The sequence below is a fragment of the Pocillopora damicornis genome, chromosome 14, assembly GCF_964200805.1.
Source record: "Pocillopora damicornis chromosome 14, jaPocDami1.2, whole genome shotgun sequence".
In the NCBI taxonomy this organism is placed as follows: Eukaryota; Metazoa; Cnidaria; class Anthozoa; order Scleractinia; family Pocilloporidae; genus Pocillopora; species Pocillopora damicornis.
In genome coordinates this window covers 12741559-12769170 of record NC_142683.1, presented here as the reverse complement: position 1 = coordinate 12769170, position 27612 = coordinate 12741559, and the positions used below count along the sequence as shown (strand labels likewise).

Here is a 27612-nt window from a genome sequence, read left to right as displayed (position 1 = left end):
CTGGGAAAGTTTACCATTTGTAACAGCTTCTCTTTAGAGTAAATTCATATCAATTGCTCGACAAGACTTTTATATTCGTTTAAATAAAATGCCACCTGCTGGCAGACAAGAAAAGCCACTTCAAGACACATCTGACAGATTTTTATTCGAAAGAACTTCCCCAATTCAATTAACAATTAATGTATTCGGCTAACGTCACCTCAAGGAGTTACGCTAAAATTTTAACTACCCGCTCTCCTGGTTAGAATTAACAATCTAGCTGCGATTCAGAAGAGGGGTTTTATATAGCAAAGATAATCTATTGAAATTTATAGACGATGTAACATCATAGATATGGCAATTTGCTGCCTACTCGAGGTAAGGTTTGTAACAAAAAATATGTTATGCAAATGTTGGAGAAGAACTTCCCGTGTCATATCTTCTAATCAGTCCGCCTTCGTGCGTCTTTGTAAACTAATAGACACACAATTCCATGGAAGAGTATTTCTTATCTCTTGAATCTTCGAAGGAGAATGTTGGCTCGACTATGTTTCATCACTCATTTACAATTTTTCTAACGTTCGTTTAGAATTAAATCCGAAAGAAAATTATTTCAATTAATTAGTATTAAAAGATAAGGTGTAACGAAAGTTCATCTCGATTCAATTTCTTTGAGAAGTAAAAAGTTGATAAATAGGCCAAGTTTTTTGTTTGTTCCTGTAAGAAATTGTGTTCCTTCCACCTTAGTTTTGCTTGTTAAATTCGCGGGAAAATGTTTATGTAGCTCTTTTTAGGAACATAAAATATTAACCACACGGAAAAATATCATCCTTTTCTTATGAATAGTTTAGAAAACTCTGCAATAATATGAAAGCAGTAGGTCGCCCATGTGGGTGCGTGCAGTATCATGGTATTACTCTGAGTATTTATGAATAACAAAAACCGTTGGTGATTTTAAGCTTAGGGTTAAATCATGCAATCTTTTCGAGGAACACAAAATGAAATCAGGCTTTCACAAGGAATATGCAGGGTGCAAACTTCTTAATTTTTATACCCCAAACTTGAATTTGTTTGACTCGACCGAAGACTGACGAACAGAGTAGTAAATGAAATTGATTCCATACAAAGGAATCGCTAAAGAAGTTTCAGGTGCAAAATCGCACGAGACCATTTCATCCACCGACCGTGAGCAGCTTTAGAACCAATTTTCAAAACGTAATAAGTGACGACTTGGAAATACGCAGTAGCTTTCATTTCAGTGCTCAAACTTTGGCGTTTCATTTGTTGTCTTAACGGTTTACAATACCTTGGACAACATTATAATCATCTCCATCTGAAAGGCATACACACTGAGTAGCTATCATATCATTGCAATGGCCACACATTGGGTTCCCTCATCAGACCCAAAGTGAGAACTTGAGCGCGTTAGATGCGACCAAAACTGCAGGTGGATCACCATTAACATAATTGCGATTAAGAGACCCGCCAAAAGCTTTACTAAAACACTTGTTCGACGGACTAGAATTATCATCCATTTCCCATTTATGCACAAGTTTCAAATTTCTTGCATTTTCAATAATTTATCTCCTGAACGAGTCTCTAACTTCATATTTTCAAAATAAAAGACAAAAAAAGTTATACTACTATTCGTTCGCCGTGAGAGTCTTGTAGAAACTTCCTGAAGAGAGAAAGAAATTAACGAAAAAATAAATATGCTTTTTTTGTGATTGCAATGCCAGAAACAAACTGAAGCTCATTTGCATCAAGACTAAATGTTAGGCAAGTTAAAAAAAACAGCCTTTTGAATAAAACTGATATTTTACAATGTTTGACAGAAATATATTTATGCAAATTTGAAATGTTGAAAGGCTCAAATTAAGTAAGCGCCAAAGACTATACATAACAGTCTTCCAATTCGCTCGTTCTAATTTTGAAAACCATGCCAAAAATTGAAATATAATACGCTTTGATTCGCAACTGTATCTCTTCCTATGGGAAAATTTTTGTGCTTCATTAATGTCACCTTTTTCAGTCATGGAAAACCTATTGCATGCAAATAAGAACTCTTTTTTCCGAGTTTCGAACGTGCGAATTGCTTTTAGGTGTTTTGCGAGACAACCAAGAACTCCTATCGCAACAGTCAAATTAAAAATACTCGCAATTAGCATCAAAATTTATATTTTTTACGTAAACTTATTTGAAAACAAATCTTTCCCATCAAGTTAGGTAGTAGGTCGTGCAAAGCACCAAAAAAATTATTTTTGGGCCCCGAATACGAAGGGCAAGATTGCTTAACTTAGAATTTTGGTTTCAAATTATACTTGAAAAGTCAACAACCTTTGTGTCTGCTTAAAAGCAGATGGCGCTCTTTTGCACGCTGGTGATAAATATTTTAATGACTCGAGAAGTTCGCTGACAAAAACACCTTCAATTTCGTTTGTTCTCAAAGAGAATTTTCACCATCCCTTAGAACGAATCCTTTGGGATCTATGTCTGGCCATACTCAATAAGTTTGTAATAATTTACTTAGCTCATCTGCATATAGGAGAGAAAATTTTAATAATGCTGACGTCTTTAGGCACTGACTTCGACATATACATTACTTAGCATTTTAATCGAGGAGGTTCGCCCCGGATAAGCTGTTTCAGTTAATGGTAGAAGGAAAAAAACCTCTATCCAAGAAACATCATAACTGCATCAGCTTGAATCAACTGTTAAAGGCTCAACGAAATATGATGTAAAGAAAACAGTCTTCACAGAGCTGGGTACAATAACAAAGATGCCGTTTACATACAACCTGCTGTTGCTTAAGTAACGACAGGACGGAAAGTTGGTTGAAATTTATAATGATAAGAATATCGTTATGACAAAGATGTGGCAGCAACTTATAGTTCTGGTAATACACTTGTCGATTGTTTTTGTTTTTTGTATAACCACAGAATGTTACGCCAATTTTTCCTAGAATATGATGAAACTCAGTTGTATATTTGCTCTTGACAGATCACCGCTTTTTTCGTGGTTATTCATCATGGCATTCAAGCTGAGATACAAATTGCCGGTAAGTTTGGCGTAGTGTAGTTAAGAACTGAAGCACAGTCAGCTTTTAGAAGAGAATGGCATTCTAGAAAGCCACATTAGCTTCCAAAACCAAGTTATTAACTTAGTAATATTGAGTCGTGGGTGAATTATTTATAACCTCAATAAGGTCTAATCTAAAATATGCAATTTTAGTGAAAAAGTTTCTCGATGCAACTAACTTGTAACCAAATGTTTCCCGCTTTTTCCATAATACTCTAGAAATTTTTTTTTCGCTGAAAATATTATGTGACTGTCTGACGTTTTCATGTCATTAATAATGGATAATTTTCAACCCTTCTTCACAAAGAGCATATAAAAGCGAATACAAGAAAGGTTTTTGATCTACAAAACCACTTCTATCACCAATTAAAACTAAAAACATTTTTACTTAAATTCGTGCTCGTCCTTTTATCGTTTTGTTGTTTGATCCTACTGAAATTCTACGAAATGAAATGGAGAACTTGAGAATTGTCTTTGCAATTGTTAATTATTGATTTTTTGCACTCTCGTGGAAATGTGTTATTTTCTACCAAGTTTTAACTCTGTTATATATCGGAAGGTAAACTTTACCTTCCGATATATAACAGAGTTATATGTACTCTTTAAAACCGTTTGAAACGGTTTTAAAGAGTATCCCCAGAAAATTCTCGAAAATTTGGCGAATTTCCAGTTGGTGAAAACGTCACTTCTTTTAATTAAAACGTCCCGTATTTCACTTTGGGTCAATACTAACAGGTTGTTTCATTAGTGACAGAAGATAATCGCTACTGTCTCTTCAATTGACAACACCTCAAACATAGCTTTTTCTTGTCGCTCTCAAAATTGAATTCCCTTGAGACCGGAAACGAACATATTTCAAATCCAAAGAGTCAATTAAAAAAAGAAAAGAAAAAAAGCGGGATATTGTGGAAAAAATTCCCCTCAAGATTTCAGCGGTTAGAATTTACGCTACTCTATGTCAAAAGTTAAATTTCTGCCTGTCCTTGATGAAAAATTTATAACTGTTAGCACATAAAAATGATTCACGGGAACATCACATCCCCAAACGATTGCTGGGTCCTAAGGCTTCTATTATACTTGACAAAGTCACGTTTCACCATGGGAAAATAGCCTCGTTCAATCTTGTGTTTTACGCGTAATGCTGTTAAACTAATTTTACACTTAATAAGCATGATCCCAAATCATGATCTTTATTTTTGCCATTTTAAAGTAAAGTTCTTAAGTCCTGAAAAGCATCTGCTTTTCATTACGTTCAGTTTTTATGAAAATTAAATTCATTATGCCCGCGTAGGGGCCAACATCACTTTTAATTTCGGTAATGAGTCTCTTTGCAAGGAAATATTGTGATATTTCGGATGACAGTCAATGCAAAATTACCCTCGCTCACTCAAGTGCTATTAGCAAGTATCCACCGCTATCAAACAAACAAATCGCCACATCGTCGCCTTAATTTTCGTAATTGAAAGAAGATAGTAAAGTAAACCGTTAAAAGTAAATTTTTCATTTTGTGTGCCACGAGCTAACCATTTCAATTTAAGCCGAGTCGACTACGAAAATGACATTGAGGATATTTCAGTGGGTTCTCGGCAAACTTGAACGGCACGTATGTCTAAAACACGTTTTTTATCGGGCTTCATTAGGCCTTCTCTGGTTGGCTAAACCTCGTGTTACCATCTGCTACGTGAGTAAACAACACATCCAAAAATGCAGAAAAAATATCTTTGACAGATGATGTAAAATTATTGAACACTGTTAAGGTTTGAACCTGGGAATATTATTGAAAAAAAGTAGGATATTGTGGAAAAAATTCCCGTCAAGATTTCAGTGGTTAGAATTTACGCTACTCTATGTCAAAAGTTAAATTTCTGCCTGTCTAAAACCTGGTGTTACCATCTGCTACGTGAATAAACAACGCATCCAAAAATACAGAAGAATATCTTTGACAGATGATGTAAAATTATTGAACACTGTTAAGGTTTGAACCTGGGAATATTATTTAATCGCAGTTCATCTAAGTCTGAGATCAGAAAAGAAAAAAAAAATCCCGATGACTTTTCTTTGAGGAACAACAACATCCGGAGCGGAAGTTCTTACCAGAGTCAAGTAAAAACCGTTAGTCGGTCAAAATTATAGAGGTCTGGGCCGGGTTGTTCAAAACACGATTAACTTCATGCGGGGTTAGTGTAAATTCTGAATTTAGTTCTGTGGCTTTGCAAAGGGTTCTGTCTTTTGTATTTTTCGATTCATATTATTCGCAATAATATTGCGATAAAAACTCAACAAAGTCTCAGTTCTCGTGCGCGCTCTTTTATATAGGAAATTGTAGCCAAAGGCAACTTGTAACCGTAGATTATAAATAATCCCCTTCCCCTAAAGCTATATTGTTTTCATTACAGATGGGGGTTTCCAAGGTTTTGAAAACGATACAAAAAAACTATCAGACAAAGAAACGAATTAGACCGGCTATGGTACCAGAAACTCTTTCTCTATTGTTTAAATTCTGATTTTAAAACATGGTTTCGGGCTCCGTTGAGTTACCGACACTTTCGAGAAACGGCCCCCTCGTTCGATGAAACTAATCGGTTGGTTTTTCCGAATGTTCTTTGACAGAGGTTAACCTATAGAAGTGTAACGGCAAAGAAAAAATTAGCCGTTAGGCGTAAAAAATTGACAAATCATAATTATTATTCGTAAAAATAATTTAACCGTCAAAATCTTTCCGTGAACTTGAACGGAAATAGATTAACCGTCAGCCGTGTAATGACCAGAATTTTAACCGTTAGCCCTAGAAGTCATCACCCCAGTGAGACCCTTTGGGTCTCTTATCGTTATATTTGTTGCAAACCTAGAGCAACATTCGACAGATGTATTTGGTTAGTTTCAATCCGTTGGCAAAGCAAACGTTTAGGCCTTCTGTGAATGATTCAACTGAGAGACAATTCTCCACTTAACTTTCATAATGAGCTTCGTTCAAGTTATCGAAACATATAACGTTGTAAACTAAAACAATACTTTTACATTCTTATCCAAAGGAAGCTCACTCGACCATCAAACATGCCCTTTAACTCCCATGAGTGACCAAGACAGAATTTCTCCTTACAATATCAATACAATATCAAGCAAACAAGAAATGAGAATAAAAAAAAAATATTAATTAAGGGATTATAAGTTGATCCAATACCAAATTCTCCAAACGAGCATTACAAGAATTGTATGGCAGACAGTAAGAAGAATTGCTAACGAGATCTTGGAAGTTAAAGGGTTAAGCAGACGATTTTTTTCCGTTTAGTTATTCTATACAGAAGTTAAGACACTTCAAAACTCTGAACTTTTTAATCAGGAGGAACTTTTTTAGCCAAAGTGGTTAGTAAAAACGCAAAGACCCTCTCCATTTGTGAATCGAGAAGAAGCGTTTGTATTTTGGACATTCCTGAAGTGGTTCTCTCAGTATGGGCAGATACTGACTAAAACTAATGACAAAATATAGACTTTCACCAAGTACGTCTGTTCCTGTGCGAGAAGAGCAAGGATATTCCACGGTTCCGCGTAAATAGAATGTTCCATCTTTATTTCAATCGATACAAAATTCCTCTATAGACCGTTTGAATATAGCCTTGGATTTAATTACATAGCTTTAAGGGGGAATAGAGTTGGGATCCGAGTCTCCGCCAACAGAGCATGAAGGGGGAACTAAGGAAAAGTCACTGCTTATTAACTGCTAATTAACAATTAACTGCTAATGACGGAGATCATAAATGGGGGATCAGGTACCCGACCTCCCTCCGACTTCCCTTCTCCCTTCTCCCCCTCCCCCCCCCCCCCCCCCCACCCAGGCGATAAATGAAGACCGACCCGGAATTGAAACATTTCACTCTTCTTCCCACTCCGATCTTAGCACCAAGCAATGTGACGGTTTACAACAAAACAGGCGATAGCTTGGTCGTCCAATGGAGTGAGGTAAAAGGAGATATCCTTGGTTACAGAGTGCGTCATCAGCGAAATGATACTCCTGTCGCCCTTGGCAAAAATGGAACATTGAGTAATAACAGCTCGATATTTGTTTGCAAAAAAGTAACGGCTGTGAAAATCGAAGAATTGGAAGTATATACAGACTATCATGTCGAAGTAAGAGCATTTAACAACGCAACTTTTGGGCCAAATGCTACCATTGCAGTTTTCCGTACAGATGAAGGCGGTGAGTAAGCACGTCCATATGTTGTTTCGCCCTGTCGCGAAAATCATATTTTTTTGCGTTATTTATTTATTAATTCATTTTTTTTAAGATAGAGAGTGCTTTCATTTTATCTGTTAAAAGTTTTCCTCGTGTAGCAATGCTTGTAATACACATTTGTTTGTTTGTTTGATCACTTGTTTCTTTTTCTGGAAGTAATGCAAGGCAACTTTGAGGACACCAAGATAAACCAAATAAAAATAACACACTTAATTGGCCCAGCTATCTCTTCTCAATATTTTACAATTTTAATTATTTATTGATTCTTGGTTTCAGTACCGACAAGTCCACCTGTTAATGTTAGTGCAAAGGCAGACGAGAAGAATGCTACTTTGATTTCGGTGCACTGGGGACAAGTCCCGCTAGCAGATCGTCGGGGTGAAATTTCCTTCTACTCAGTTGCTGTTATTGAACATAAAGGAGAGGAAATAATTATTCATGAGCTCAATGTGACTGGTTTCAACGCAATTATATCTGACCTCAAACCTTACACGTCTTATGACGTCACTGTAACAGCGTGGACTAGCAAAGGAGCGTCAAACGCCAGTGAGAAGAAACAAGTCCAAACCGCAGAGGCCGGTAAGGAGATTTTTGACAATGATAGCTAAAAATAAAACCAATATCAGGATCACGGAAAGCGGAGTGGAGAACGGTTATGGGGATTGAAGGACCAGAACCTAAGGGGAAGGAGAAGTAGCCTGCGTTGCTGACGGTCTGCGATTTTGGGAGCGAAGATTTTTGGTGGGTCTTTTATTTTACTCTCCGCCCTTGAAACCGCAGACCGCCAGCAACGCAGGCTACTCCTCCTTCCCCCTTGGTTCCAGTCCTTCAATCCCATAGTTTAAAAAGCGGACTATGGAAAATTGACCGCTGCCAATGAGGAGGAATCATTAGATAAGAACATAGCCTTAAGGGAGCATTACATAAATTTTATTGTGACACAAAGAAATTCCCCCGAACCCCAGGCAATGAAAAATTACCAGTCCCGAGGAATAGGACATGGGATAGGAGGAACGGGAATGGGGAACAAGAAACATGGAATACAATACAGGGAACGGCAAATAGATTAGAAAACAAAAATCGGAGAATGGGTGTGGGTGGAAAAAAAATGGAAAACGGTGATAAGAAGTAGAAGAATGAGGAGCGGGGATCGTAGAGCAGGGATCCGCAACGGAAAATCTCTTACTTTGATCATTTGTACTTGGCTTTGCTCCACCTTTATGACATTCGATCAGAATCCGCTCTCATTACACTTAGTCAGCTGTAAAACTCCCGTACCATTTCCATAGGAAATGAGCTCCCTTGGGGGAAATTAAACTCCCCCGTGGGCTTTGAGATCCCCATATAGAGCTATCACGATACAAAATCTTGAACTAAATCTTTAATTATAGGGAATTTCTATTAACTAAAACTAATTTCTTTGTCAGAAGTTTTCGGAATGTACAAACGTAAAAAAATATAATAATAATATAAACACCGATTTAAAATAACGAACTTGAAAATCCTAAGGAAAGTTTTCAAGATGGACAAACTGGGGTGACGGAGCGGGAGGGAGGATCTGCTTTGGGATACAAAACAATACTTTATTCAAGAGAAAAAAAAATTGTAAAAAGTCACTCGAAAGGGGATATTCTAGAGGTTAACCCTATACAAAGATTCCCCGTCTTAACTTTATGATCATTTTTTTTTCCTTAGCTCCATGCAATCCTCCGACGCACGTCAACATGTCGTATGACCCCTTCATGTTGAATGATATTTTTAACTTTACGTGGGAACCAGTGGAACGAAGATTAAATGGAATCCTTCGTGGTTATAAAGTGCGCTGGGAGCAAGTGAAATCGAGTGAATATTATATCAGAAATATTACCAACAGTACAACAAATTCATCAGCTTCTGACATCATAAGAGAAATCCGGCTAACAAATCTGAGTCTTTACACCAACTATTCTTTTGAAGTGGCAGCCATAACAGTCGCTGTGGGGAAATTCAGTGACAAGTATTATTTCATGTCACAAGAAGGAGGTAAGCATTTTCTAATTAATTTAGCAATTCATTTCTGGTGAATTCTTTTGTGTTTTGTCGTCTTGGCCGCGATGCGGATTTATCAAATCCGGTCGTATGGACTTCAAGAAAATCATAACGGCGAAGGCAACCGTAACCTGATAACGCCGGTAACAACACAGAAGATTTTTTAGCACATCCTTATGAGAGTCTTGTAAGCCTTAGCTTGTAATGTGTTGCATGACCACACATTTATTTTACCCTTTGAGTAATGTGTCCTTGACCGTTGTATGGGACTTAATTCTCGTCATCGTTAGTCGTGTTTGGGTTTGTCCTTGACCTTGCTTACAGTCCTTAACAGCGAGTTTTGTTCAAGTTTTAGTTCTCGAAGATTGGTTGTTGATCAACCACTTTGTTATTCATTTCTAGAAGAAGAAGCTAGAGTTGCTCTTGGCTACGCCTCGGGCAACTCTTACACATCTTTCGTGTTCTCCAAACTTCCTGCGTGCTTCATATCTCGATGAACGCACAGCTGTCGTATGAACCAATTGTTTTATAACATTTTCAAACCAATGGAAAATTTTTTCTCGAGGGATATGATTGCTGACGTCATGAGCGTGCACAATAGGAGTATGAAGCACGCTCGCGCAATTGAATTTGATTAGACAAATTTAATAGCTATGTTATGATGTCTTTTGAGATTAATTTAGTAACGTTCTAGAAAATATGTTTACTCTGCCAGGGTCAGTTGCCCCGAAAGCTCAAACATATCTACCGATAGGGTATTAAAGAGCGTGTACCTAGGGCTAAAAATAAGAGAAAGGAAGAGAGAGAGTCTCAGAGTGTGAAGTAAAGTTCATGATCAGACTCCTGGTACCTCCGTTTGTGCATGGTGTTCGAGCCGGTTTTTTCCCAACTGTCCAATATAATTCTAATGATGTTAGTTTGTAGAATTTGGTATCGGATCAACTTATAATCCCATAATAGATATCTTCTATGTTCTCATCACTTGTTTGCTTGATATTGTATCTATATTGTAAGGAGAAATTCTGTTATGATCACTTGTGCGAGTGAAAGGGTCAATTTGGCGTTTGTGTTTGCACCAAACTGCTGTCCAGCTGGCTGAGTTTATAGAGTGCGAAACGACTGGAAGGTCGAAGGTTTGAACCTTGCAAGGGAAAACGCACAGGGGCTCAAGCTTATCAACGAAAATGTATTCGCAAAAACATCTGTAAATGGTGAGACAAGTTAAACTTTCCGGCGAGGATCAAAACCCACCCGTTAAATAAGAGAGGGCGAAGCTCCCCTAACTCCTTCCCCCTGAGAAAGAGGTTGTAAAGTCAGCTCACCTCCTGTATCGTCTTTGGAGACCTCAAAGAACCCACACACTTATTCCAAAGAGCAGTGACATTTCTCTGCATTAGGGACATCTTCAGAAAATTGCCTTCAATTCTTCGAAGTTGGAAACCAAATAAAATTGAATAATCACTAATTCATCATTGTTTTCCTTCTCACAATAGTCCCAACAGCACCTCCAGGTAACGTACGATCTTACAACACAAGTTCGAGGTCAATTTTTGTATCGTGGACACAGCCCAACAAAAGCGAAATTCATGGGGTTCTTAAAGGTTACGAGATCTCTTACACCCCAGCTGATAACGCAAATGCCACGCGGAAAGTGATGCTATGTCATCTGAATACTTCATATGAGCTGACGTGTCTACGCATATTTACTTTGTATAACATCACGGTGGCTGCTTTCACCATAAAGGGGATAGGAAATGAGAGTCAATTGCTTCAGGTCTATACCGCCGAGGAAGGTACGTTTTAACTTTTATGACGTATGAATCCAAGTGATGTCAATTATTTGTAGCGTAATTCTGTTAAAGAGGTTACAGTATGCTTAGATTAATTCAGATGCAATGACATTCAGCTAAATTCACGCAAAGCAGAACAATATACGTACGTGGAACAAACAATGAAATAATTCTACGGGGTCTATCTTTCTCGTCTCCTGCATCTTCGTTGTACTAGTTGCCAGGGACGTTAAAGAAATTACACTCTTCGCGCAAAGAGAAGGCAACTTAGCTCCCAGTGGTGAGGTCTAGCATCGTTATCATTGATACAGGCCCACATTTAAACCGGCTTTAAGTGCCCATGACACGAAATTTTCTGTGTATTTATTTAGTTCAGCAAATGTACAAACCAATTCCGATAGAAAAGAAATTTTAAAAAAACTTAAAACTCAGTTTTGGCCCAAAAGTGTCACGTAGACCGGTGACTAGTTAGCGGGTGATGACGTAGGAAACTGTGAAAACTCTCGGTCGACACGCATAAATTACTCACATATCTTGTAATTTTGTATCAGTCAGCGGTGAAACACTTTTTAAAATGATGTTTGATAGCGATTTATAACTATCTTCAGCAAGCTCTACTCAGAGTTGTGACACTCACTTTCCAGCTTTCCTGACACTTTATTCCACGAGGATATTTTTATACGACATGTTTCATCAGGTTAACGGTCTGGCTATAATAAAGTTGTTAATGGTTACCAAGCTCTCTTTAAGTGATATAATGGTGTATTCAACACGAATTGTAAGTTGTAAGTGCTCGGCCGTAAATGCTTACTGTCTAGGGTTATCTGTCTTTGTAGCACCACAGGCACCCCCAGAAAACGTGACAGCAGTTGCTGTCAACGGCTCTAGTATAAGAGTGAGTTGGGGTCCTGTGCCAAAGGACAAACGTAATGGAATCATCACGTGGTATAGCGTTAAATTTAGATCAAGAACTCTTAAAAATGTCCCCAATGGAACTAGGCAAGTTCGTGGAACCCAAAATTCTGTGGTGATCGGAGACTTGGAGATGTTTGTCACCTATTCCTTCAGAGTGCAGGCTCGTACAAAAATTGGCAGAGGGAACTTCAGTGAACCTGTAAACCAAACGACTACTCAGACAGGTAGGAAAACCATAGTTTTAGCGCTCTACCGCTGAGCTATGTCACGGTTTGTGACTGAATTTACGTGTGGGTCTTCATTTCTGCTCGTGTGAATCCTACCTATCCTTAGCCATCTTTGTTCCTTCATTGTTTATCATTATCTCTTTTGAGTTTTTCCAATATCGTAAAATAATATTCTGTAGTCTTTCCAAAGTTGAAGGTACTTTTGCAAAGCGCAAAAAAAAATAGGAGGTGGAATATCGAAGCATATCACGCTCGCTTAAAGGCACTCTACAGGCTCAGTAGCTTAACGATGGCTATACCGATTTCGTTTTCACGAACGAAAAAACCAGTCATAACGATTAAAAATGGTAATAGGACTGAATGCAGCCCAATGCGGTCGGTAATCATACAAGTGATTAACAAAGTCGAACGACCCCGATTCGGGAGTCCGATCTGTTAAGCACGGGTATGATTACAGATCGAATTAAACGACACGAGATCTTGTTACCAATCAATCGAAACCATGACCGTTTTTTGGAAAGACTAATTAGACGTCGGTTTTATACATTTTCGTAAAAACAAAAACAAAAACAACCGTTAAGTCGGCGAAATGCGCGTACACGAGGCACACTGTCCACTTACGCAGGCAAGACGCTTAACTGGCCCATCACATTGTCCAATTACAAGCATGACGTGCACACTGTCCTATTAATGACAAAATCGGGCTGGTGGTAGCCAATCATGTTCGAGAATTTTGTTGTAATTTTCACTAATTAGTGATGAAATGAATGAAATAGATATGTACGCCATCGGTTATCTAACTTCTTCGGTGCCTGCGGTTCATGAGGGCCTACCGCAAACATGGTAGTCTTTCAGTTTCGCTTATGATGATTTTGTCAAATTACGTTGAGGAAAATTTTAAAATTGAACAGACCACGACAACATTTAGCTTATCATCAATCTTTACCGCAACAGCTAGAAAAACCCCAGAGAAGTGCTTGTACGTTTTTTGTAATTGCATAACTGATTTTATTTCGATACTTTTGCCTTTTAGTCCCTAATATTATCCTGCATCTCAACGGAACTCCTAGTAACTCGTCTATTAACGTGACATGGAAGGTAATTGACAAACCCTTTGGGTTATATACGCCTAATAAGTATGAGATAAAGTGCACAGTCAATGATTCATGTCAGCCTGGCAGCTGCTTAACAAACATCACATCAAAAATTTGGCATGAGTTTACAAATCTTCGTGGTGGCACTACACACAAGTTCAAAGTCAGGCCAATAGAATTATCTGCAAAGGATAGCACGGTGGTAAAGTATCGTAATGGAAGTTTCAGCCAACAAATCAACGTAACGACAAAAGAAGGAGGTAAGGATATTAACTGGAAAATAATTTGAATTTGATATTTATGATACTTGGTCAGACATTGGAGACCTTGGTTATAAAGATACAGTAAGAACAGAACACAGGCAAATGTAAGCAGTAGGCTACCTTCACTTTAAAACCCTTAGAAAACTAGAATCTAATTTCTTCTCAAACAATCATCCATGAATCATGAAATGTTAACTTCATGAACAAAGCGGATATGATAAGCAACATAAGAAGCTCTTGTTTCTCCAGCCAATTCTCCGAGTCATTACCACAGGAAATGTTCCGAAACAATTTGGATAATCTGAGTACAAGGAACAAAGGGTGAACACAATGGCGGCGTAGATTGTGCTTTGCTGATAATTCAAATTGTAACTTTCTTGTGAATGAGCAATGTGATAACTTTTTTGCTTCGTTTCTTTCTTTTTAATTTGAACTGAGTGTTATTTCGATCAGCCAAAATTTTCGTCTTTTTTGAAGCCGGTAACCTTTTGATCCCTAAAAGTGACCAGCATCTAATTTCTCCTTACAATATCACCCCTGAATCACACTTTGAGGTCATGAGAATAAAGGAAATGATCACCAACAAAGGAAGCTCTTGATTGTTAAACAATTTCTCCTCGTTAGGACCCTGAGAAATGTATGGAGAACAGTATGGAGAATATACATACTGATCTTCAGGTGTAAAGGCTTAAGAAAAAAGTTGAAGGGAGGAGTCATTCATATTTGGTCAAAATAGCCCATAACAAAATTAAAATTATTTTAGGGCGAGAATTGACCAGAAAATTGTTAAAATGTATTTTGCGTAATATCAAAGATTGAATTTCAAAATTAAGCATTTCGTTTACAGCGTCGTGATTTCACTATTGATCCGCAGTCTCTTTTCCGTTTATTTTTTTCCTCTTATCAGGATATCCCGGATCATGCCCATTACTACTTGGGTTACCATAGTAACACATAGCTACTTAAAAACACCCACAGTTTGTCAGTTGTAACTAAAAAAATGAGTTTTTTAGTTACAAAATCTCTATTATCAAATAAATGAACAGAAATAAGAGTAAGGATATTCCTGAAAATCTTCACTGTTGCTAAGGGGTTCCCATAAATCAGCCAGAGCTTAAGATGGACTTGTCTTGCACGCTTGAGATTCCAACTTTTTTCTATCAATCGTTTTTAAACATCAGGTTTTGTGCTATCAAGGCGCACGTATTAGGAAACGAACGTGTTGAAGACAGTTTCGTCTATTTACATTGCCAGGGCGGAAATTTTTTCTATGCAATCTTTTCCTGAATACAATTAATTATTTCTTGTTGCGTACTGTTAAAATGCTGTTAAACATTTTTTTTTCACCCAGCTCCAACAGGATCACCTTTAAATGTCACTGCAATCCCTCACAGCCAAAGCAGCATCAACATTACATGGAATGAAGTTGATCCATGCCACAGAAATGGGAAAATAACTGGATACAACTTAACAGTGTATAACAGCAGCTGGCATCGAATACGGGCTATTGATTTCAACGATACAACTCCGCGTGTAGGGATAGTGAAAAACCTCGTGTTCGCGAATTACAGCGTTCGAGTCAGAGCCTTCACAGCTGCCGGGAATGGACCTTTCAGCCAGTGGAAGATTACGACAACACATAAACCAGGTACGACCTGATAAAAAATGATAATTGAACTGAGTGGGTCATCAGGTGATTTTTTAGGGCATCGCTTGGTTGTTAAAGGGGGTGCAGTCGTCGTCAACAGAGTATAAGGGGGGGCTAAAACCAATGACAAAATATAAACTTCAACGGAGATCGTCTGTTCCTGTGCGAGAAGAGCAAGAATATTGCACAGTTCCGCGTAAATAGAATGTTCCATCTTTATTTCAACCATTACAAAAATGCCTCTATAGACCGTTTGAATATAGCTTTGGATGTAATTACATAGCTTTTAGGGGGAGTGGAGTTGGAATCAGTCGTTACCGACAGAGTAAAGGGGGAAGAACTACAAAAAAATGACTGCCGATGAGCGGGGAGGGGAAGGGTCGTTGGAATTTATAGAACCTTACGGGGGAGAGGGGGGAAATCGGGTAAATTTCCTCGTGACACAACCAAAAAAACGTGACGCAACCTAGTCCCCCCTTCCCCCCCCCTCCCCCCCCCCCACTCTTAGGCGATAAATTATGACCGATCTTTTATATACACATTTTACAGTGGCTATGAAGCAGTGACAAGCCACAGTATATCTTAAGTTAAACCAAGTTATACATCTTTGTTGTGGCTGGTTCTGATTTTCGACAACGTAAAAACGTAAACCGTATTTTGATCCAAGAATACAATTACAATAAAAACGATTATAGGAATAATGATAATTTGATTTTGATTGATCTCTTTCGTCTATTTTTAGCACCGAACTTTGTTCCACAAATTTTAAATGTCACAGCCACAGGAAATACAACCATCAATGTGAAGTGGAATTGCACAGGCATCCCAACTAGCGATTTCGCAGGATACCGTGTACAGTGGTACAACTCTACAACTTACCCTGAACCGAAAGACGTGGGCCGGCAACCCTGCGAAACAAACTTAACTGGACTCAAACCATTCACTGACTACATAATCAGCGTAGCAGCCCGTACAACACAACCCGGAAACTATAGCAAAGGGCGATCTGCTAAAACTCTCGAAGGAGGTACGTAGAGAATCTACTTGTTCTGGTAAATCTTGGTTTAGACTAAACAAATTCCCAATTAGTTACCGGAGGTAACCCAGGACGGCACTGATTTTGCTTCACTACACCCTGTGATTGACACGCGCCACTCTCTCAACCAATCAAAGGAAAACTAGAACGCCTGAAGCGCGTTAAAACGCACGTGACCAACATTGAGTTTCCATTAGCCCCCATCTCTCTTTTAATTGGCCTTAGTTAACTCGCACAAGTGATTAACTCCCCAAAGTATCCATACATTATTCAGTAAACAGGTAACGAGAATACTCGAACTTATCAGGTGGAAGTTATCTTGCTCTGACGCCAACTTCTCTTAACTACTTTGTAAGGAAATGTATAACAGCTAGAGGGGAGAATTGACAATCAGATCTTGAGAGTTAAGTGGTTAAGGGCCCAGAAATGTCTTCCTTTGATTGACACGAAGCCAAAGTTTCGAAATACCCCTAACCTGTTTTTTTTTTTTCTTTTTAAGTTTTAGTGTTAACTTAACGTCAATTAAACACGTTTCGATGACTTGACTTTTTTTTGTATTCACTCAGTGCCTGTAAAAGAGCCAGAAGTCAAAGTGGAAATCCTGGAATCTTCTTCAGTCTCCATCACTTGGAAACCAATTCCCGAACGTTTCCGCAACGGCATAATAAAGGGTTACCACATAGAGTACCACCCAGAGGAAGAAAACAAAACTGCAGTTCCGAAAGTAAACGAGTTAAATGAGAACTTCACTTTTCATATTCTCAAATCGCTGAGAAAATTTACGACTTACGCGATTAAGGTGGCCGCGTATACCAAAGCAGGAATCGGCCCGCTATTCATTAACACATTCAAGACGAGTGATGATTGTAAGTCCGTAGATTAAATGTTAGAATGGGGAACGGTAACTCGGGACAAGGGACAGGGGACAGAGGACGAGAGGGGAGAGACAGGAAAACGGTGGAAATGTGAAAAAAAGGGAAGCAAGGAAATCTGGGAACTCGAATTCGAATGATGGAAAGGAAAAGATTGAGAATATGGAATAGGAAATTTGGGACATAGGGAAAACAGAACCCAACACCCAATGTAAAATAGAGAACGGGGCTTCGGGGGTTCAGTGATGGGGAGTAGGGGACGAAAAACGGGAAACGAAGGGCTTGTGGCATACAGTTAAAATTAGTATTTTGAACACATTGTACATATCCCCATACCTAACCGTAATTTCAAATACCCTAATGATTCAATTTAGTGCTCGGGGCGCCTAATTTCTTTTAGTACCTCAAGGGAGGACGCTTACTCGAAACAGGGCGCATATTGGGACAGGGCGATTAGTTGGACAGCCCACTTATTTCTTTTTCGAGAAACAGCAGAATGTGAAACAAACCTTTGATGTTCAGTTAACTACGGACCACCTAGACTGGAAAACAGACTTGTCGTCCCTGGATCCTTCCCTTGCTAGAACCAATAGCCAAGAAATCGTCGCAATATTTTAAGACGGAATATTTCGTTTGATGGATCTGTGCACCTACGGCGACACGATAGTTGAGGGACCGAGACAAGGACCACTTTTTGTTAAAGGAGGATAGAACACGGTTGACCTCAACGTTCATGCACTCTAACAATAATAGTACTGAAACAGAATTGGGGCGTTGTTGGAATAGGGGCGCTTATTGGAATGAGGGTGCTTACTCAATAGGAGTGATTGTCAGAATAGGGGCGCTTATTAGAATAGGCGCGCTTATTAACGAAAACAAACTCGAGGGGAGGGCCCTTATCAGAGAGGGGGCGCCTATTGGAATAAGAGCGCTAAATCGAATCATCACGGTAAATTAACAACTAAATTGGCAAATAGCATAAAAATTAATATATAGGTGTGGCCATTTTCTGCTCGATGCTCTTGAAGGACAAAGAAAAGGACGGGGATTGAGAAACGAGAAACGAGAAATTGGAAGCGAGAAACGAGAAGCGAGAAACGAGAAACGAGAAACGAAAAAAGAAAAACGAGAAACGAAAAACGAGAAACGCAAAATTGGTAATGGAGAAATGGGTAACGATATACTTAGAAATTATTAATGCCTTAAACGTAGTTTTTATAGCATTCAGTTAAAAGGATTTCTCGTAAAAACTTAATTGATATGAGGATTCTTTAATTTATTCTTCCATATTTCATAAACCGGCATTCGTAAACGAGTAAATAAATGATAAGGATAAACATATCTTACCATCTATCATTTTCTGGACGATGCTCATAAAGTGCTGCTCAGACAACAAGATTGAAAGAATTTCTACATCCTGACCAAATCTTTTTTCTCATTAGTTCCCAGTGCAGCTCCTATAAACCTAACTGCTATCAACTCAGTCTCCCCACACGAAATCAAAGTAACCTGGAAACCAGTCCCCGAAGAGTACATGAACGGGGACTTAGTTGGTTATCAAGTGACGTATCAGCGAGTGAAGATTGGAGGTGTACCAATAGATTTTGAACCTGTTGGGTCCGTCTCTACAGGTAAAAATAATTCGTGGACTTTAAAGAATCTCGACCCTTATTCTGAGTACGAGATTACCGTCGCTGCCGAGACGAAGAAAGGACTGGGCCCCAGAACGTCAGCTTCATATGGAGGTAAGAAATTGATTGTCACCCTTCTTTTACTCATGCTCAAGCATGCAGGGTATAAAATAAAAAATAAAGATAAAATTATGATGATTTAAGCGTTGAGACATCAACTATGTAGCGCCCTTCTCTTCCACTATCTCCAGGGGCTCGTTTCTCGAAAGTCATTCGATAATAGCTGGTCTTAACCCTCTAATAATGTACATGAAAAAATTATGCACTTCTGATTGGCTGAAAAAGGGCGCATTTTCATATAACACGTTTACAGAATATCAATACCACTCATGATAAGGGTGTTAAGTATTATTATTTTCAAAACATCACAAATAAAACTACAAGGAAACAAACCAGAAAGGACTGGTTTGTGATCACGTCCGAACACAGTTTTCGAGCCATTTGATCACTCGTTTCATTCTCAAAATGCTGAAAGCATTTAATTTATATAAAACGAAACTGAAACTTAAACGATTCACCGTGAACCGTTCTTCTTTAAGTGCAATCACACTGTTACTACAAAAAGTCCACCGTTAGCGCCAACAGCCCCCCTTAATTTTCTTCCCTTTGTTCCTTTTTCCACTCAGAAACTTGTCACTGCGAACAAAATTTCACGACAAGTTGGAGGCGATACGAACCCTATGTTAATTTCACAGAAGACAATGAACCTGGTGAGATCATTCCGGTAGTTCTTCGTTCCATGGTCCAGGAATGTTGCGGAAAATGCCAGAGTTACGGAGAGGTAAAACTTGACTTCAAACGCAACGGCAGATCGAACACATCGGAGCGCCATTCTTACATGGATCTCCTACAAAATTTGGACGAAACCACTGATTTTACTTTCCCTGTTTCTGGTTACAAAGAACAAGACAGTTATAAAGGAGGCTACGGCTTTGCGCCAATCATCGAGTCCGCTGGTGTTGCTTTTATTGTTTACCCAGACACGACGCAAAACCAGAACACTATGTACCAATCAGTGCTTCTTTGTTTACCTGTTATGAGTTTGCCAATAGTTTTAGCTTACATCGCCGGTGTCATGATATGGTGTTTGGTGAGTAAAATTTAAAGCTAACTCTTCACGTTTTCTAACAGTGTTTTGTTATGGAACACTCTCTCAGAGGAAGCTGACGTGTTGCGTGACGGGACCAAATTACGGTTATCAAGGAAATCATCACTATCCGGTGCCGGGGAGGGCGTAGGGTATTGTTAAACATAGAAAAAAAAACATTTACAGGTGTTAAAAGATTGAACCGACATTTGGGACAATCCGATAATCCGGTTCTGTGCATTGTTACCCAGTACAGCTCCGGTGCGTAAACTATTGTTTCGGTGGGTTCAAAAAAATAGTTTTTTTCACAATTTGTTTCCTCTATCTTGGATTCAGTGGTTTGGGGTAAGTACGGTTTGACCTGTAGAAAACTTCATCATGCGTCCAGTAATTAAAAATTGTAGCAAACTTTTCAATCTTTATCTTAGTTATCGAGCGTACAGGTATCATTCCGATCATTACCTAAAGTGATTTGCTTTCTGTCATACATCCATTAGGAAAGAAGACATAATCCACAAGATTTTCCACCCTCGTTTCTTCTTGGGACCTGGGAAGGAATTTGGTGGTCGTTCGTTTCCATGACAACACTTGGGTGAGTTAAAGTCCTGGGCCCAGTTGGGCGAAGGGTGCCCAGTGGGGCAAAGCATGGAGAAACACTCTATTACGTCTTGTGTTTCTCCCTACACTTTTTTCGTGCTCTAGCCGCTTCCCACTAGCTTTACAACGGAACAGAGCACAGTCAAGGCTTCTCTATTTGTTAAATAGAGGAGGAATCCAAAATGAAACTTTTTAAAATTTCGGATTGGCGCCATCATGATCCTACTTCTGAGCAACTGCACCCAGATTTGTAGGAAGGAATTTGCAAATGCTGATCATTTATGTATATATATATATATATATATATAGGAAGTCTGCAAGTCGATTTTCGCGTGGAACAGTGCTCAATACGTTGAAGCAGAGCAGAATAAATATTATGAGAGGAAAAAACGACGCAACTACATATCCCGACAAGCCTGTTTCGTGAATCGCTTCACTCTTCAGGGGTTTAATTAAACGAATTATTGGAATTTACTTGCACGAGTTTATTAACTAACAATGAACGAGCAATTTTTATTACCGACGGGGCTTTGCCAAAAATTTTCTGTCATTTCTCTTTATAAACGAGTAAAAGTGCCATAAAATAGAAGGAGAGGTCGACTTGATGGCAAAAAATGTTATTACTAGATGCAATGATAAACTAAGAGGGAACAAAAAAGGCTAAGGGGGAGGGGGGTGGAGAATATTAATCCAATTAGCGCAGAGAATTAAATGTAATGGCAATGGTTTTCCTTGAATTCCTTAGGTATGGCGACCGCGCCCCTCTGAGCCACAAGGGACGGTCTTTTGCTATGCTTTGGACACTTACCGGACTAGTCATCATTTCCCTAACCATGGCAATGATCACCACAGCACTCACATCAATTACTCTGCAGAGTAAAATAAAGCTGTACGGAAGCAAGGTAATCAGCGACTTTCCCATTCTTGACAAACCTTTTATGTAGAACGCACCGATACATATAGCTTCCTATCATAATTGAAAAGGTTGCTGATAAAGATTCGTTCGAGCATCTCATCGTTTTTTAAGTATCACTTTTTCTCTGCCGTTCGCAACTCTGAGGAGAGCAGGAAAGGTAGTTCGTAAAATAAAATAAGGAAATTTCAGCTGCCTGTCGAAAGCCTGAACCACTAGTCTCAACAGATTCTTAATTAGGAGACCATAGAAAACACTGACAGGAGCCAAGTAATGGGCTCCTGCCAGTGACTAGATATTTTGCATCATTATGCTCTAAGATTGATTTTTAAAAAATCGCATAATCCTCTAATCCAACCAAAACCAATGACAACTTGGTCAACGGCATTTTCCCGCCCTTCAACCAGTCACATGGTCTAACTTTAAGTTGTCATCGGCCGTTAACATTTTCCTCTCTCCCTATTGGCCATTCTGATAATTTTGGTCTTCTTGTTACGTTTAAACCAGGAAAGATTTATGACGTTTCGGGGTCATCGTGACTCCATTATCAAGAGACTAGTTTAAAAACATGCAAATAAGGAAAGGTACAAGAATAGCATAAATTAGAATGAACGGCTTAAATAAACACCTTTGCGCGGATGGAATCCGTTTGCACGTTCAGTGTTGGCTTACGCATGCGAATATACAACATTTCATTAACAAGGCAATCAAATTTGCCGTTACATTTCGCGATGACGTTGAATTGCTCGATCAAGCGTTCAGGTATTTCACTATTGTGCTGGAGGTGGTAGTGTTTGTAGATAGAAGATGATTTCCTTTTGTGCCCTTCTACGCGATCGTGTAAGTGACCACGAGTATAGCCCACATACCCTGCATCACACAGGTTACATTTAAATTCATAAACGATACATTGTTGGTTAACAATAGGGGGCTTAATTTCGCGTTGCTTAAGCTGTTGATCGAGCTTAGGGCTAACGAACACTGGTTGGACAGTCACGCTTAACTTCGAGCTTAGACTGTTCAGTTGTTGTTGTACCTTTCCTTATTTGCATGTTTTTAAACTAGTCTCTTGATAATGGAGTCACGATGACCCCGAAACGTCATAAATCTTTCCTGGTTTTTTCTATGCCTTTGCTTTAGCAAATCCCTGCTGATCAAGTCTTGTTACGTTACTCAATAATCAAAGTAACTGAGTGATGATTTGTTTGAGTCTGCCTTCATTTCACTGGGAGGTTGGCAGGACTTTTCTAGACCGATCACAAAGCGAAATAAAGTAAAGTAAACACAGTGCAAAACGGATACCTATTGTTATTCTATAGTTCCACTAGGATACCATCCCTATAAAAAACAAAGTTAACGAATCATGGTATTAATCTTCTTCAGGTCGCAGCTGAGTTCAATTCTCCCGAATATAACGTGGCAACGAGACGAAATGCTAAGATTGATCCAGGTACCTTATCACAAAGTTAAATAACTATACATATCGGATAAAATGTAGATAAATGATATGGGATGGGTAACCGGTTCATCGCAGCCCCCCCCCTCTCCCACCCCCCCTTCGAAAGTTCATTGGCCTTCCCTGACGGTTCGCTGGTATGTATTTGCACTTCAGTGTGGAAAGAGGCACCACAATGATCCGAACAGGTCACAAACACGAACCTTTCAACCCAGAGTCCAGCGCGCCATGTGTTTAGCTACCAAGTTTTCACCAATCTTACTTACTTGGCTGTTCTTCGTAAACTTTCCAACTTACTTAATTTACGTAGGAGTAAGAATAAGCTAAGAATAGATTCAGAAAAATTATGTTGCGACAAAATTGTAACGTAAGAAAAAGATTGAATCGGATTGTAGAGTTCGAAAGTGGAAATTTCGGCAAATAATTTCGACGTGTTCCATTACAGGAGAACTTGTCTTTTTTGCGGAGAAATTTCAAAACAACTTTCTACGTATTGGGCCCTAACATCGCAAAAAATAAATTAAAAAATCATTCAAGTTTAGTTTTGATCAAACGTGAGCGTAAATAAAATAACAGTTTTTTTTATAACAAAACACAAGACACCTGATCTGAGGCCACAAAGAGTTACGAAGCACCATGTAGCATGAGTATTGTTTCCTTTCTCTTCAACATACGAGACTAGAGAACCGCCCTGTTCATTAAGAAATTGCATTTACCCCCCCTCCCCCCACGACAAAGCACTCCCTTTCCGACCCCTTCACCAAATAACTAAACACCATATGTTTTTGTTTCACTTTGAAGGGAAAGAATATAAAGGTGTCGATGACATAACGGAGGCACTTTTGAACAGAGAAGTCGAAGGGATTCTGGTGGATACTTATTCTGCGGGCTTGCGAAGCGATCTCTTCAATCGTCCCGGGCTACAAGTCAATGAGATCCTTGACTACAAGACCGCATACGGCGTGGTACTCAGTCCTAAAGTGACCCAACTTGGCAAGTGTTTCGAGCGCTACTTAACCTCTCACAGAGCGGAGATTTTCGAGATGATCAAAAGAAAAGCGAAGCCGATCGAGGTGAGCAAGAGATAGTCGCATAAGAATCGAAGCAAAGCTCTTTGAGTTGCGGTTCATCCCTTTTTACTTGATAAACTAAATTATCCCTTCAACCCCTTGGAGTGATTGGTTACTATTTTCTCCAATCAGTATCACCCCTAAAACAAAGATTGAAGTCATGAGAACAAAGGAAATGATCACCCACTAAAGAAGCTCTTGATTGTTAAACAAATTCTCTTTGTCAGTAACATAGGAAATGTATAGAGAACAGTATGGAGAAAATTTATACTGACGTTAGGGTGTAAAGGGTTATGGACGCAGTTTGACTGGTTCTTGCTTATGACGCCACTATTAACAATGTTTTAAAACAATTGGATTCCATGGTACCATAGGTCTGTTCCGTTGTTGATCAGAAAAAACGTCAAGATGTGATAATGACATCATTGACACTCAGCTGCGCCTCGTGTGAAACTTTTTATTCCCGCTTTTTAACGTCATCTGTGATGCAACACTGAACAAACACCCGGCAACATTGAGTCTGTTAGTTTAACTCCTTACACCCTAATATAAGTACAGGTATCCTCCATACTGTTCCCCATACATTTCTTATGGTGCTGACAAGGAGAATTTGTGTAACAATCAACAGCTTCTTTTGGTGCTGATAATTTTCTTTGTTCTCATAACCTTACTGCATGATTCAGGGGTGATCTTGTAAGGAGAAATTAGATTTTAGTCAGCCTTAGGGGTTAAAGGGTTAATTGTTGTAGTTTGATATAAGGTAAGGGTGGGAAATTCCAGGAGAATCATTTTATGGTAAACATACTTAGCATAATACATCCGAAGGTAAATAAAATATTGAAAAGCGTAGAATAGTCCCTAAAAGGCGATATTTCAACCGAGATAGGAAATCACTCATAAGAACTGCCCCTTGTCGCGTGTGGTATAGCCACACCTTTCATTTCACCCAACGTTTTACTAGAATTTATGTTTGCTCCGAACCGACTCAACAGTAATAATAACAACGATGACAACGATAACGATGACGATGTCTTTTTCAATGTTTTTTTTAGCATGAAATACTTCATTCCCCTTCAGGCCAATTTTAAAAGATTATTTTTGATAGTTTCGCAACCTTTTTTTTCTTTTTCTTTTTTTGCAAACTGGAGGTTTCTTTCAAGCGTACTCTGTATTGAGAAAACACCCTATCCCTTCATACAGTGGAAGGGAGAGCAATTTATCTTAGTGCAAGCTTAATCCAGGTTCCATTATAAACATGTTTTATTATGTTTCACTCTAGACTTCTGGCGCCAAGGAAACGCCCGAAGAAGAGGCATCAGGCGGTCTACTGGACAGTGGTTCTCCCACCTTCCTAAAGGCATTGAAATACGCATGCGTGTCGTTAGGAATTGCCCTTGTCCTGTCGCTCATATACGAGTGCATACGTCGTATAAGAGCAAGGCGAAAAGTTCACCAAAAAAGTAAGGATAACGATATCTTCTTCTGCCCTTAAAGGCAACTCTTAATTTTAAACTTTAATTTTCAATATTTTTCGGAACACCAAAAGGGATTTCGCTTTGCATGTCGCAAAGTAAACTGAAGAAAGTCGTCCTCGTTTACCACAAAACAAACAAACAAATGTAACAGACTGGTCATTATTTATCTCTGGGGGAGTCAGAGGATTTTATATGTGTCGCGATAAAATTTACCTGATATATGGCTCTCTTATAATCTTATGACCCCCCCCCCCCTTCCCCATCCCCTCATGGACGGTTAGGCGGCAGTCTATTTTCTATACTCCCCCTTTATACTCTGTTGACGACGACTGATTCCCCTCCCCATTCCCTCTGAAGACCATGTGACCCTGTCCGAAAATCTCTGTCTCACCCCTCCCCCCCTCCCTGCTCCATGCGATAAAAAAAGTATTAGTCCCTTAACCGAAAAGAATGAAAAATAGGCTCATCTGAAGCAACAAAACTAGCAATTAAAATCACTACTTTTTCTTCGAAGAGAGCCATAAAGCAAAGCTTCAAGAAGAAATGCAGACCCTAGTGGAAGAGTTTAACCAGCGCGTGCTGAAAGTTAAGATGAAATTGAGGGAGAAGCACATCAGACAAATCATCAAATATTGGAAGCTGCAGAAAAAATCGATGTGCTCGGCTGGGATGGAACATGAATGGCTAAGGATTTCCACTGCGTCCCCACACAATGGTGAACTCACTATATCTGAGATATAATCATCTGAGCTTTTTTAGATACGACAGAGCTAGTGTGACCCCTATAGCTTCCTATTCAAGAGAGTAACAACACGATGTTTTACGTAACTATTTTCTGACGTGCAAAGCTAGCTTCAACCTGAAAGTGGAAAATATTAGTTGGGCAAGACGGCTAAGGACGGAGAAAATTGCCACGGATTGCAAATATTCAAATCGAGTAATCATTAAGGACATTCCCTTGTTTCGTATCACGCGTCGTTACAAAAATATTGCATGTGCAAGAAATGGCGGGTTTCTGTTCGAGGCCATGGTTTTCATTTCTTTGTGTGGGTGTGTTTGTGTGTGTACGAGTGTGATGTTTCCATTTTTCACTGTAAATTGATAATCCTTCCTAAAAAAAAAAAAAGAAAAAAATTGCTCTATGAATGGTTGCGAGAAATCAAACCATTCTCTCCACCAACAAAACCAACTGTTTGACCACTAACGTTTTCCACATCGAGTTCTCACTGGCTTTTCAAAATATTAACCTTTCTTCTGGACAGCTTCAATGACGACTTTGATTCCTTATTTATGATGCTTCATTGAAATTAGAGCACTCTGATAACCAATGAGCAGAAGCGACTAACACATCCTGCGTGTGATGCGCTGTTTATCTTGATCAAATACTAAACCCAGTTTGATTCACATTCAAATCCCTTTGAGATAAGCAACCAACGAGTTTGGTACAAATTTCGCTGAAAGATTTACTTCAGATTAATGATATTTTCCGTGCAACTTTTGTCAAGGCTGTTGCTCTCATTTTACTTACGTAAATCAGATAGTTCTCCTACGTTTGTTAAGCATTCATCGCGATTGACTCGCGAGCAAGGTAAAAAAAGTATATACATGATTATCTTCCAGGAGGAGATTTGAACGACATTTTCCACTGAAAAACCTTAAAATGGTCTTGAATGATGAAAGATGACTCACTTTAGATAATTATTTTTAAATTAGCAAGAATCTGCTCAAATACCACATACCTCCCTTTTCCACATTCATTATTGTAGACAGTAGCTTACAGTCATTAATTAATCAATACGTGTGTCGTTAAAACAATAGAGAGTGATTACTACGGTTTATGTACATTTAAAAGGTTTAGTTGAGTTGGTAAGGAATAAGCTTTGTACAACAACAAGACACAAATGAACCTTTGTAAAAAATGTACGTGCAGTGTGACGTTAAAACAATACAGAGTGATTTCTAAGGTTTTTGTACATAAATAGGGTTTAGTTGAGTTGGTAGGAATAAGCTTTGTACAACAGCAAAACACATAGATGACACTTTATAAAAAATGTACGTGCAGTTAGTTGGAAAACAAACGTAGGATAAAGCCAAGTTAAAGTTGGGTAAAATAAAGTTATTTTGTGCTCAGCAAAAAGTGATTACTTTGTTTTCGCTGTTAT

General features: G+C 38.8%; 1 protein-coding gene across 2 annotated transcripts; it reads left to right on the top strand.

Moving 5' to 3' along the window:
* The first annotated feature begins 178 nt into the window (after positions 1–178).
* LOC113664439 (protein sidekick-2) lies at positions 179–27587 on the top strand. 2 transcript variants are annotated; one of them, XM_089194647.1, is made up of 19 exons: positions 179–357; positions 2980–3037; positions 6953–7252; positions 7565–7867; positions 8984–9310; positions 10810–11109; positions 11943–12245; positions 13282–13602; positions 14957–15253; positions 15996–16280; positions 16856–17155; positions 18604–18906; positions 19479–19942; positions 20437–20531; positions 21282–21438; positions 22833–22899; positions 23707–23978; positions 25255–25435; positions 25965–27587. In XM_089194647.1, the coding sequence occupies exons 1-19, from the start codon at positions 334–336 to the stop codon at positions 26189–26191; spliced, it is 4584 nt and encodes a 1527-aa protein (XP_089050773.1). In that variant the 5' UTR covers positions 179–333; the 3' UTR covers positions 26192–27587. The 2 variants fall into 2 exon arrangements, with proteins under 2 accessions (XP_089050773.1, XP_089050772.1); XM_089194646.1 differs by lacking the exon at positions 179–357 and adding an exon at positions 2332–2875.
* Positions 27588–27612: the final 25 nt, after the last annotated feature.

Coding starts and splice junctions, on each gene's coding strand:
- LOC113664439 (XM_089194646.1), top strand. CDS start 2,843: ATGACAAAGATGTGGCAGCAACTTATAGTTCTG. Junction 11,110..11,942: donor GGTCTATACCGCCGAGGAAG/GTACGTTTTAAC, acceptor CTGTCTTTGTAG/CACCACAGGCACCCCCAGAA. Junction 21,439..22,832: donor TAAAGCTGTACGGAAGCAAG/GTAATCAGCGAC, acceptor AATCTTCTTCAG/GTCGCAGCTGAGTTCAATTC.